General features: G+C 34.7%; 2 protein-coding genes across 2 annotated transcripts; both read left to right on the top strand.

The window, feature by feature from the left end:
• The first annotated feature begins 1,618 nt into the window (after positions 1–1,618).
• LOC107875683 (probable CCR4-associated factor 1 homolog 9) lies at positions 1,619–2,487 on the top strand. Its single transcript, NM_001325071.1, has one exon. It carries the CDS (start codon positions 1,619–1,621, stop codon positions 2,417–2,419), a length of 801 nt encoding a protein of 266 aa, NP_001312000.1. The 3' UTR covers positions 2,420–2,487.
• Positions 2,488–11,787: 9,300 nt separating this feature from the next.
• LOC107874658 (transcription repressor OFP13-like) lies at positions 11,788–12,846 on the top strand. The gene is made up of 2 exons (XM_016721417.2): positions 11,788–12,308; positions 12,514–12,846. The coding sequence occupies exons 1-2, from the start codon at positions 11,853–11,855 to the stop codon at positions 12,610–12,612; spliced, it is 555 nt and encodes a 184-aa protein (XP_016576903.1). The 5' UTR covers positions 11,788–11,852; the 3' UTR covers positions 12,613–12,846.
• Positions 12,847–13,085: the final 239 nt, after the last annotated feature.

Raw genomic sequence — 13,085 nt, 5'->3', positions numbered from 1 at the left:
CCCGCATTGGAGCTCGACTAATCTGAATTCGTGCCGCGTAGGGCCCATTCGGGGAAGTATCTCTAGTCATTTTAACATATCGTAAATCATTCCAAACAGATTCGTTATGGCAATTTAGCTCAAGAAATGTAGATTAGCAATTTGATTTGTGGAGATTTAAAATTAAAAACAGCACATTAATACTGATCAATATCTTTTTTCAGTCACAAAGCAGTGGTTAGAAATGAATTAAAGATCCAATTTAATTTTTTAAAAATGATCTTGATCCAATACTCTCTTCATTTGTTTTTACTTATCACTATTTTGTTTTCTAAAGTCAATCAGCATGATTTTGACTAAAATTTTAAGTTGTATAATTTGAAATTTTGGCTCTAAAATTTAGATGGTTGAAAACGTAGAAAAAATGTAATTTTTCTCATATTAATATATTAATATAAAGAAAAAAAAAGTTAAATTTACCGTTCTACTTTGAAAAATTAATTAAATATATCCTTTATTATAGTTTGGGATCAAATTTACTTTTGATGTCGTATTTAGGGTCAAATTTATTCCCGTTATTAAGAAACTTTTCACATGCACCTTTCTTTTAATAGAAAATCCTAAATCAATGTTAAATACCCAATTTTTTAAAAATAAAACACATTATAATCTTACTCGCCCGATCCAACTTGAGGTCCAAAAAAGCCAAAACCAAATATACATCTCTCTCAAATGCAACAGATTAGGCACACGACATATTTATCTGGGCCCACTAGATATTTATTTGAATGATTAAGTTAAGATGTCTCCTTATGTATCAATAGTGATATCTCTTCATTCTTACGTCTTTATATACAATTTGGTTCTACACAGATTTTTCATTATGTCATTTGCTCAAAAATTTTATGTACTAATTCTAGAATCTAGATGCACATAAAATTGTATATCAAATTTTGAAGTTTAAACATAACTGGAGTAGGAGCAGAATTTGTAACAAATATTTTCTCTAATTTTGATTTTATATTTCTGCATTTGTTTCATTTTATTTTTTGCTCATTTATGAACAACCTATGCTGCACGTTGAAAGAGAAGTATATTTGTTAATTCGAAAATATTCGACCAATAACTAATTTTCAAAATAAAGACGAAAATTTAATCCTTTTTTCACACTGAAAAATATATGTTTAACCTTTAAAAACCGAAGTAAAAGTGAAGAGAGGGAGTATTAATTACTCTATCAGTTAGAAGTGAGAACTGCTAACTGTGTGATGTGGAGCAAAATTGACTTTTTATTCTTAAGTGTTGCGAATAATAACTCCCTATGAGTCAACAAACTCAAACGCGTTGAACCTAGACAAATTGGAAAAAAAAAAAACTCCCCCTATTTCTGCGTACCCATTACCCTCCAACCTCCTTTCCTTTCTCCTTCCCTCTTTACACTAAACTGCCCACCACTTGCCCACATTTATTTACTACTTCCCCACCACCTCTTTATTCACTATATATCCCATCCCCTTCTTCGCCTCACACTCCACACACACATACATACAACAAATCAAATTCCTATTTCCTACTTTGGGTTATATATAATTACTACCATTATTATCCTTTTCAGGATTCTGTTGATTTTACATCATCCATGGGTATTAAAATACGAGAAGTGTGGGCGGATAATCTGGAATCCGAATTCGAACTCATTTCTACAGTGATTGATCAGTACCCTTATATATCTATGGATACTGAGTTTCCTGGTGTAGTGATCAAGCCTGACCGTCGTCGTCTGAGTTTGCGGTCGGAGGATCAGTACAAGTTGTTGAAGGCTAACGTCGACGTGTTGAATCTTATTCAACTTGGTCTTACGTTATCCGACGTTGACGGTAACCTCCCTGATTTCGGATCTAACGGCGACGGTTACATATGGCAGTTCAATTTCTCCGATTTCGATGTGGCGCGTGATCTGTACGCGCCGGACTCGATCGAGTTACTCCGCCGTCAGGGGATTGACTTCGAGACGAACCGGGAAGTAGGGATTGACTCGGCCCGGTTCGCGGAGGTCATGATGTCGTCCGGTTTGGTGTGCAACGAGTCGGTGAGCTGGGTGACTTTCCACAGCGCGTATGATTTCGGGTACCTCGTGAAAGTCCTCACGCGCCGGGAACTTCCCGGCCGGTTAGAGGACTTTTTGGAGATCCTCAGGGTGTTTTTTGGAAATAAAGTTTACGATATGAAGCATATGATGAGGTTCTGTAACAGTCTGTACGGTGGATTGGACCGGGTTGCCAAGACGTTGTCTGTGGACCGGGCGGTTGGGAAATGTCACCAAGCCGGTTCAGATAGCTTGCTGACGTGGCATGCATTTCAGAAAATGAGGGATATTTATTTTGTGAAGGATGGAGCAGAGAGACATGCTGGGGTCCTGTATGGATTAGAAGTTTATTAGGAAAAAGAAAGTCACTAATTGTGTCTTATTAACTGTTAGTAAATAAAAGTTATTTAATTTATTCTTTTTAGTTGAAAATATCGTTTCTCTTTTGACTTCAATTTCAATAGCTTATGGAAGTGGAAGTACACACATTCAAATTAACTAAGAACTCACAAAGTCTGAATACTTATTTGGTCCAAAAATAATTGTTTCTTTTGAAGACAGAGGATCTCGCAACAATTCTTTACTAAGCTGTTGCCCAAAAACTAGAGAAAATCAAGTGTGGGGTGATTTTTAATTAATTTGCTCTAAAAACTAACCTCCAAAGAAGTATAGTATACATGCGAAATACGTGGAACAATTTCTCAAACTTCACAAAATTCACGAACAAAAGTAAATGGGAGATTTTAAAGTCAAAATAAGTAGCCAAACTTAAATAATAGACTTTAATGTCAAATCAAGATGAAGTCTATCGAAAACAATTTCTTTTATTTGCGGATTATATACACTTTATATCTACATTGTGGAAATATACGATTATTTTATTATTGTTGTTGCACATAGAATTATTCAATTGTTAGAAGAGAAGAAAATGCACTAGTTTTTCCGAAGTGTCCACTTCCTAGCTAGTAGCTAAATTTCAAATTTTCAATTAGAATCACGCAGCAAGACTGATTCCGCAAAACAAAGTACAAAACTAATACCTACTACTAATTCAAATAAAAACCAAAACACAAATTGTCTAAAGATTTGACTATTCTTAGTCAAGCTTCACCAGTGTTGACTGCTCCATATACTATATCTAATTGAAACGGAACACTTTCGATAGGAGGGGAGGCTCCAAGTTGTTGTTCCCGTGACTATGGGCGAACGTCGAAGCAACTGGAGTAGAAGGATAGGAAACTTAAAGCAGCTACCTTAGCCGAGAAAGCGACACAGGAATGGAAAACAGTGATCCAGAAAAGAGAACAACACAATCGTGGGCAGATGAGGTTGAAAATGAGGAGGAATTGAGGAAGAAGGACTCAATTTGGGACAAAATTTGACTTAACCAAGCTTGCTAAAGCGGGTTTTAAGCTTGAATTTGTAGCTCCCGAGAAACAAGGGGAAGAGGAGATATGTGAGATTGACGTTGAGGATATAAGCTCAGAAATCAAATATTGGAAACACGCAATTGTGTGCTACGTCCTAGGAGCACATCCACCATTCTTAGTGATAAATGGTTATATTCAACGTCAATGGGGGAAACACGGAATAAACAAGATCTCGATGTTGAAAAATGGTGTTGTGCTGGTGCGATTCGACTCGAAGGTGAGAATGGATGAGGTTCTGCAAGGGGGGATATACCACTTCGATAACAAGCCGCTGATCGTTAAAGCGTGGTCCTCAGAAATGGAGTTCACTCGAGAAGAACTGTATACAGTGCCTATTTGGGTGAAATTACCTGGGTTGGAGTTCAAGTACTGGAGCCCTAAAGGTTTGAGTAAAATTGGGAGTTTGATTGGGAAGCCATTAATGGTGGACATTAACACGGAGAAGAAGATAGGGTTGAGTTTCGCAAGGCTGCTAATTGAAGTAGAGATGAGGGGAAACCTGCCGGAGAAGGTGTTCTTTAGGAATAAAAGAGGTTAACTGATGGAGCAGAAAGTCCAGTATGACTGGAAACCTACATTGTGTAACTTCTGCAAACAGTATGGGCATGATGAAGGGGTATGTAGGAAGAAAAATCCCCCAAATAATCCAGAAAAACAGAGGAAACGGGAGGCATAACAACAAAATAGAACCAAGGCAGTAGGGAAACAGATGGAAACAGAGGAGAAGCTAATGAACGGGGATAGACAGGTGAAGGAACCTACACTAACTAGTAGAGCAGACGCAGGGGAAGGACCAAGTGGTACTGCAGGTGAACTGGAGGCAAGTGAGAAGACTGTAGGCTGGCTCCAACGAGGCTCAAAATCAGGAAGTCTATTTAGACAGAGGTCACAGGTTCAACAACCAACTGTGTTAATGCAAATAAATACTTTTGAAGTGCTTGCAGAGTTAGCAGATAAACACACTAATAAAGCAGAAGAGAATGGGGGTGGGATGAAAACCCCCAGGGCGAATGGATAACCTGTTGTGCTGGAATGTTAGGGGTTTAAATGCCCCTAACAAGCAAAAGGAGATCAAACACAAACTCCTTTGTAATAAAAAGAATGTTGGTTTTGTAGGTCTTGTCGAGACTAAAATTAAGGCTAATAATATAACCAAAGTTGCAAGTAGTATATTTGGAGGTTGGGAGTACTGTACCAACCATATTGATCACTATAATGGGAGGGTGTGGATTTTATGGAGAGCTGATTATTTCCAGGTGCAGATGATGACAAGTTGTGCACAAGCTATCACTTGTAGAGTTAAAAATCATAAACTACAGATAGAGTACTTGGTGACTGTGGCTTATGCATTCAACACAAGAGAGGAAAGGAAAGGGTTATGGACTTATTTAGAAACTGTGAAGATAGGAAATAATCTTGCTTGGATAGTAATGGGTGACTTCAACTCAGTCCTACATACTGATGATAGAATTGGGGGTAATCCAGTGAGTATGACAGAGATAGTTGATTTTCAGGCTTGTGTGGAAGAGTGCGAACTAGTGAAATTACATAGACAAGGCAATAACTACACATGGAATGATAAAGGTGATGTGAGGGTTTTCTCAAAGATAGACTGGGTTTTTGTAAATGATGAGTGAATTGTCAATATGCCAGCTTATAGTGCTAACTTCATACCTAAGGGGCTGAGTGACCATTGGCCGGTAAGAATTTCCTTAATAAATGAGCCGAAGAAGGAAATGCCAGCTTTTAAGTTTTGTAATGTATGGACCATTCATCCACAGTTTATGAATATAGTGCGTGAGGGATGGAATTACAAGGTAAAAGGGTATCAAATGTTCAGAATCGTCAAAAGATTGAAGGTGATGAAAAAACAACTGAGAGTGCTGAATAGTCAGCATTTCAGGAACATTATTACTGAGGCAGATGAGGATAGGATCGCCCTAGCAGGGGCTCAAGCTGAATTACACATGTATCCACAAGATAGTGACCTGCAGAAACAGAAAAAGAGATTGCATCAAAAATTTAGAAGATCATCATATTTGGCTGAATGTTTCCTACAACAAAGAAGTAAGGTCAATTGGTTGCAGCTCGCTGATGACAACACAAGGTTTTTTCATGCTGTGATTAAACATAAGAGACTACAACATGCTACTATTCAGGTACAGGACAAATATGGAGGACTTTGGACTGACCAACAGGCTATTGCAGAGGTCTTTGTTGACTAATATCAACGCTTGCTTAGAGAGAAAGAACAAAGAAGGAAAGTAGCAAATGCTGGAATACTAAGACAAAGTACTGTTCTAACTACTAATGAGCAATTGCCACTGGTCCAGGCATACACACACAAAGAGGTCAAGGATGCTATGTTCAGTATAGACATAAACAAGAGCCCCTGGATGGGTATGGGAGTGGTTTTTTTCGAGCAACCTGGAGTATAGTGGAGCCAAATATGACACAAGCAGTACTAGATTTCATGGGGAATGGAAAATTACTAAACCAACTCAATGCAACAATAATTTCCTTAATACCAAAGGTTGAAGGTCCTATTTTAGCAAGCCAATTCAGGCCAATTGCTAGTTGCAATGTCATTTACAAGTGCATCTGAAAAATGATATGTGGAAGAATAAAGAAAGCTTTTGTAGTGGTTGTGGCTAATAATCAAGCAGCTTTTGTAGAGGGAAGATCCTTGATTCACAATGTGTTGATATGTCACGACCTCTTAAGGCACTATAAGAGGAAAACAACACCAAGATGCTTAATGAAAATTGATTTAAAGAAGGCGTATGATATGGTTAGCTAGGAGTTTATTGAGGAAGATTTGACGGGATATGGATTTCCACCCTCATTTGTACAACTGGTCATGACATGTGTTACAACAACTGGTTTTACTATAAAGCTTAATGGAGTGAGTTATGGATACTTTAAGTGTAAAAGGGGACTCAGACAAGGGGACCCCATGTCACCCCTTTTATTTGTTCTTATTATGGAATACCTCACTAGAACTTTAAGGAAGATATGCGAGGTGGAGGATTTCCAGTTTCACTATATGTGTCAAGCTAATAAGGTCACACATCTCATTTTTGCAAATGATCTAATGGTGTTCTATAAAGGTGATATAAGGTCTATCAATCGGGTAATGGAGGCTTTGAAACACTTCAGCCATGTGACTGGTTTAGAAGCAAATCTACAGAAGTCTAATATTTTTTTGGCTGGTATGGATAACCCAACAAAGGAAAGCATTTTGAGAAGTACAGAGTTCTCTTTAGGAAACCTGCCTATCAGATAGTTAGGCCTCCCGCTTTCTTTAAAGAGATGGAATAAGGTGGATTGTTTTCAGCTAGTAGAAAAAATCACTAAAAGAATTTTAGTAGGGTACACAAGATAACTATCTTATGCTGGGAGGTTGCAAATCATTAATGCAGTGTTCTTTTAACTTTACAACTTTTGGTGCACTGTGTTCATACTACCATAGTGTGCTGATGGAAATAGACAAAAAATGTAGAGATTTCTTATGGGGAACTAATGAAGGGCACAAGAAAGTGGTATTGATGGCTTGGGACAAGGTGTGTGCACCAAAAAAAATATAGTGGTTTAAATATCAAAGGCTGTCAAAAGTGGAATATTGTTGCAGTAGGAAAGTTAATATGGCAATCGGCTAGCAAGCAAGATGTGTTATGAGTAAAATGGATCCATGAAGTGTATATGAAAGGATCAGATGACATTTGGTGACACAAAGCTCTCCAAGATAGTGGTTGGTATTGAAGAAACTAAATGAAGTTAAAGAGGAAATGAAACAGTGGTACCAAAGGGGAACTTATATGTTAACATCCAACGGGAAATATTCCATGTCTTGTAGTTACAATGCCATGTTGGGGATGCTAAACAAGTGGCCTGAATCAGATTTGATATGGAGCTCTATCATGCTACCAAGGCAAAGGATGATGTTGTGGCTTGCTTATCAGGAAAGATTACTCACCAAGGAGAGAATACAGAAATTAAACTTGCAGGTGGAAGATGAGGTTTGGTGCTTATGTGACGAGGAAGCTGAGACTCAAAAACACCTGTTCATGGACTGCAACTGGATGAATAAAGCGAAAACTAAATTGTCGCAATGGTTTGGAGTTGTAATTCTCAAAGGTACAGTATACCAAACACTTTCTTGGATTAAAAGAAGGTGTTGGAGGCAGTTGAAGAAGGAAATGGTGGCTGCAATGTATAGGGCTATGATCTACTATACTTGGCAAGCCAGGAATTGGAAACAATTCAGGAAGATAAATGTAAATACTGAGTTTACTATCACTCGAATCAAGAGGGAACTGAAGGAGAGAATGACGTTTATCCAAGGGTTGAGGAAAGTAAGACACTATCAAGTTTTGATACAAAGGATAAATGTAACTAGCTAATAGTTTATTCGGTTTTCTGTTGATTCCTTTGAGGTCGAGGTGCATACAATTTAGTGCTCTTGATGCTCCTTGCTTTGTACAAATTTTGCTTGGTATGAGAATAATTCATAGCTTATTGCTAAAAAAGTAAGTGCTTATAATTTTTTTATTTTTTAGTTTATTCACGCATTCGAAAAATGATGAAAAACTACTTTCTTTTAATAATATTGTTTAGTTTAAATATTTTATATTTTCTATTCATTTTATTCTTTCTATTAAATACTCTTCATCACTCAATGCATTTTCAGTATATTAAATTTATTATATTTAAAGGATGATATAATAATATTATTTCTATTATTTATTGTCTTTTAACATGAGTGTCAAATCAATAGTGCACAACTATTATTAGACGGATAAAAATACTTAAACTAAGTCAATTCAAATATTCATAGATGATTTTTTATTTTATTTTTTAAAAAGAGTTTTTAAAGTCTAGTTGAAAAATATTATAGAATTTGGAGTTGTTTGGATATGTATTTTTGTTGTAAAGAATTAAAAATTTTGTGAATGAATTTTAAAAAATTTTGGAAGATAAATTTCCAAAAATTGACTAAGTTTCATGAACAAATAATTTTTTTGTTTTTTATTTTGAAAATCTACCCTCAAAATCTATAATCAAATGGAACTTAAAAGGACAGGTGGAGATTAAAAAACTAGTACATGAAAATGCTGTGATAAGTTAAAAGCAAATATGAAGTATATTTTTATCAAATGGGTTGGGCACCTGTTAATGTTTTAAACTATAAACAATATATCTCATTTTAATTTAATGAGTTAAACATATCACTTATCATTAAATAATTATCGTTAGCTTTGTATTTGTATATATAACTTGAAGGCGGAAACCAAATTGTCCTATGGATATCAAAGTAAGTATAGCTTTGTGGGATCACTTTTGGAGTTGAGAAATGAAATGTTGGTAACTTTTCGCAATGAATCTATTGTACTTTAAAAGATTTAAAAACTCTTGAATGATGAAAATTTATAGAAAATTGTCTGAAACAATTTAATTGACTAAAACTTGGAATATTTGAATTTGAATAAAAATGTTATAAATATTAGAAAATCTAACTAATTTGCATGGATAGATTCCTTACATGGTAATATTGATACTCTTTTGGTCCATATTTCCAGTTTTTAAGGTTTTTATTCTTTAAAAAAGTTGTTGAATTATTATAATCATAAAAATATTATCTAAGCTGCTATCTCTGTCTCTCTTAAACGTCACATTTAATTAATGCATGAGATATATATATATATGAAAAGCAAATACAAAAAATGATCAGAAAGACTAATATTCGAAGTTCATGCTACATTAGAAACCAGTCCAAATCCAATTATGTAGTTGTAGTCAAACATGGACCTAGTTAATTAGAGCTAGCTAGCTAATAGTCTATAATGGCTATTATTAGACAAGTAATAAAAGGCATTCAACTAATGTTTTATATCTCCAACCACTTATCCAACACTAAAATGTAAATACAAGACCGGGTTAATAATTTCTTTAATTATGTCATTGTATACTCTATACTCATAGGTGTTTAAATAAAACAAATAGGTATCTAGAATAGGGCCGGATTATATCCAAATTACTCCTAGTATTTGCAGATTGATCAACAAGGTGAGTCCCCGATGCGATAATATATTTAGTGCAGTGTTTGTTATATGCGTGGCCGAGAAAGATGGCGTGAACACATATATAAAGAGGTTTTTGATAGACCTCGGCTCAAGAAAAAAATAAAATTTTAAAGAATACAATAGTGAAGAAATTAAACCATTTCGATCAGTACTTACATATGTTGAGGAGGTGAAAATATATATTGGATCAAGAACATTTTATATTGATGTAAAAATATTTCTAAAAGTTATATTCAAACAGAAGAAATCAACTCAACTATATGACCTATACCTATCTTAATTATTAGGACATTGTTTGTGGTATTTAATACTACTGGTTTCCCACAAAAGTTAAAGACTTGATCACATGTATAAACATTCAACGAATGTTTTATATCTCCAACCACTTATCCACCCTAAAATGTAATAGAAGACAGGGTTATAATGTCTTTAATTATGGCATTGTATACTCTATACAAATAGGTGTCAAAATAAAAAATAGGCATCTATACTAGGACCCAGATCCAAATTACTTCTACTATGTGCAGCTTGATCAACAAGGTAAGTCAACTAGAACAATAAGAACAATAACATACTAGTGTAATTTCGAAACGTGATATAAAAAATGTGGTGTGAATGCAAAGCTTACTAGCTCCTATCGTTAGAATGTAGACAGGTTGTTTCTGGTACACCCTCAGCACAAATAAAACATATATCAAAACAAACTTAAAAGAAAATACAATAAGGAAAAAGCCATTTCGATCAGTTTTACTTGCTACAAAACCGAAGCTCTTAAAGCAATCTGTTTATTCAGCAATTAAGAAATTCAAATGAATTATTAATGCTGTTTAGTTATCTAACTAAATAAATAAAAGTAATCGAACTTTAGTACTTTAAAGTAGCAATTAAGTTGGTTCACATAATTCAAACATGTTGAGGAGAAAGTATTGACTCCGTCCTAATATCATGCATTCATGGAGTTTGTAATTTTTCTTGAGGATATCAAATTATCTTTTGATAATTGTATCAGGGGAAAAATCATCTCTTAAAAGTATATATTTAAAAAGTAAGGAAATATTAAGAGCAAGAACTTTTAATATATTTTTGGTAAGAAAGACTGCATTAAAATAAATAGTAGCTGGGAATCATCTCTAACAGTGATCAGTCGGGGTTAAGTACAAAACATTGGGTAATTTACAACCATTTACTGATCTAACAAAAAAAGTTTTAGCCATATCTGTCCACAGAACTTGTTGTGCACACATCGGCGAAACTTCAAAAAGGCTGGTGTTGAGTTACTTCTCCAGCTGAGCCCCCAACTTTGTCATGGCATCTGCAACCGCATTCTGTTTCCTATAGGAATGGGACACTAGTGGGCTTCCTAAACTAACCTGCAATCATTGATAATGGAATATTGATGTAAAATAATCCTAGAAATCACATTCAAAACAAAAGAAATTCAACTCAGGACTATAAATTTCTTCTATTAGGAATTTAATTGTTTTGTGGTATTTAGAACTACTATGTCCCCACAAAAGTTAAAAAGAGACTTTAATATTTACTATTTACTACTGTTCACCATTTATAATATTATTTACGTTTAACTGTCTAACAATAACATATTTGAGCTAATCAGTACCCTCCCTCACCTACTTTCACGCTTAATTAATAGACTTGATATTTCACGCAACCAACAGTTATTATATCTCGTAAAGTCATTTTCTTTATTAAAAAAAAATTGAAACAAAAAAGAAGATAATAATTATTAGTTGAGTGATCATATGAGAAATAAACTAATACGAGTAATTACTAGTGAAACCTTGTGGTCGGCAGAAATACAAAATAAAACTACGTATAATAGACCCTTGTTGAAATGGCCTTGTGGTCGGCAGAAATGAAAGGTAAGACTGCGTACATTAGACACTTATGTTCGTATTCTTTCCCGTACCCTGCGTATCGCGGAAGCTTTAGTGCAACTGACTTTCTTTATAATTAATAGTCAAACCTCAACACTAAATAGGAATTTTGAACTACCAAAAATTAATCAAATGGGCTACTTATTAGTTATATCCTGATCAAGGGACTTGTCTGTAATTCCATAAAAAGTATACAAGCAATATACTTTTTAAAGATAGCAACTTTGTACACCTCAGTATACAGTATTTATTTATTTTTTCTAAGAGTAGTTGTCGTTACTATAAATGAATCTGCAGCTACCTAGCAGTAAAATATAGGGAACCACCCTTTATAATTCTGAATTCAAAAGAAAACCTAACAAGTTGAGTCTTCTAAAAAATGAAATACCTTACCTTATGGAAGCATTTCTCATTCTTGAAAAAGAAGAGGAAAATAATTACTACCAAATATGATCAAACTTTACTAGTGAGTACTGCTAACAACATGTTTGGTCTATTTCCAGAAAGTGCTTGTTGTTCAACATGTCCAGAAGAGGCATTGGAGATGGCTAAACAAGCATTGGCATCAAGGAGGCTATCGTTCGAAGAAAATGATTCGTGTTCAGTACTATCCATGGCTGGTTTCCCTTTCAAGGATTGCGTAGTTTTAGCTGTGGATACTGAGAATCCTAAGATGGATTTCATGCATTCAATGGAGCAAATGACTAAAGCTTATGGTGGTTGGGAGGGAGAAATGGATTGGGGATTCATGGAGGAGTTGCTTACTTGGTTCTTGAAGATTAATGACATCAAGAATCAACATTTCATTGTAGCTGCATTTGTTGACTTGTGCTTGGTACCTTCATAATTCTCTCCTCTTTTTATTATTATCGTAGAAGTGTGTGATCGTCTCATCTAAAAGTTTAAATTGTTAGATACATATAGCACATTTATGTTGATGAAGTGTATTCTCATCTAAAAGATTAAGCAGTTGGTGAGCAAACCACAGTTTTATTTACTTAATTATGATAACAACTGTGGATTATATTGACCTTTTGCAGCAAAGGATCACGTTACAACAACAACAACATCTCCATTGTAGTCCCACAACTGAGACAAAGAGGTTGTTTTCGATCCCGGCTCAAAAGGGATTGACTTAGTTTCTCCTTTATTTCCGATGAGATCATGATACATATATCTAATGCTTAAGTAGTTATACATATATATTATCAATGTAATTTAACATGTGATAACATTTACTTGCCTTATTTTTCCAAGTTATTTTGTTAAAATTGTAGTCCTAATTATGTACTTGTTATTATTACTAGTAACATAACATGATGTTATAAGACTATAATGCATTATCAATGCACAAACTTTAATTTGCTATCCATATTACACATTCATTCCATTGCTTAGTTTTTTTTTTTTCTTCTTCTTTTTTTTTTTTTTTTGGGGTGTGTGTGTGTGTTTAGGATTACACTTTGCTATTGAAGTACCTGTGTAAAATGTGAAACTACTTGCCAATGAAGTCCATGAGGAAATTGTGCATGTTGCTGAAGAATTTTTGGAAGAATTAGGTGGATTTGATGCCCGTGGTGAGGATTCTAAAAAGACGGTTCGGTGAATTAAA

Source organism: Capsicum annuum, chromosome 6 (genome assembly GCF_002878395.1).
Source record: "Capsicum annuum cultivar UCD-10X-F1 chromosome 6, UCD10Xv1.1, whole genome shotgun sequence".
NCBI classification, from domain to species: Eukaryota; Viridiplantae; Streptophyta; class Magnoliopsida; order Solanales; family Solanaceae; genus Capsicum; species Capsicum annuum.
The sequence above is the reverse complement of the archived record's forward strand: the minus strand, read 5'-3'. Positions and strand labels throughout refer to the sequence as shown.

Excerpts from the sequence above, each read along its gene's own strand:
- LOC107875683 (NM_001325071.1), top strand. The coding sequence starts at position 1,619 with ATGGGTATTAAAATACGAGAAGTGTGGGCGGATAATCTGGAATCCGAA.
- LOC107874658 (XM_016721417.2), top strand. The coding sequence starts at position 11,853 with ATGAAATACCTTACCTTATGGAAGCATTTCTCATTCTTGAAAAAGAAG. Across the intron at positions 12,309-12,513 it reads CATTTGTTGACTTGTGCTTG|CAAAGGATCACGTTACAACA; the intron begins GTACCTTCATAA and ends GACCTTTTGCAG.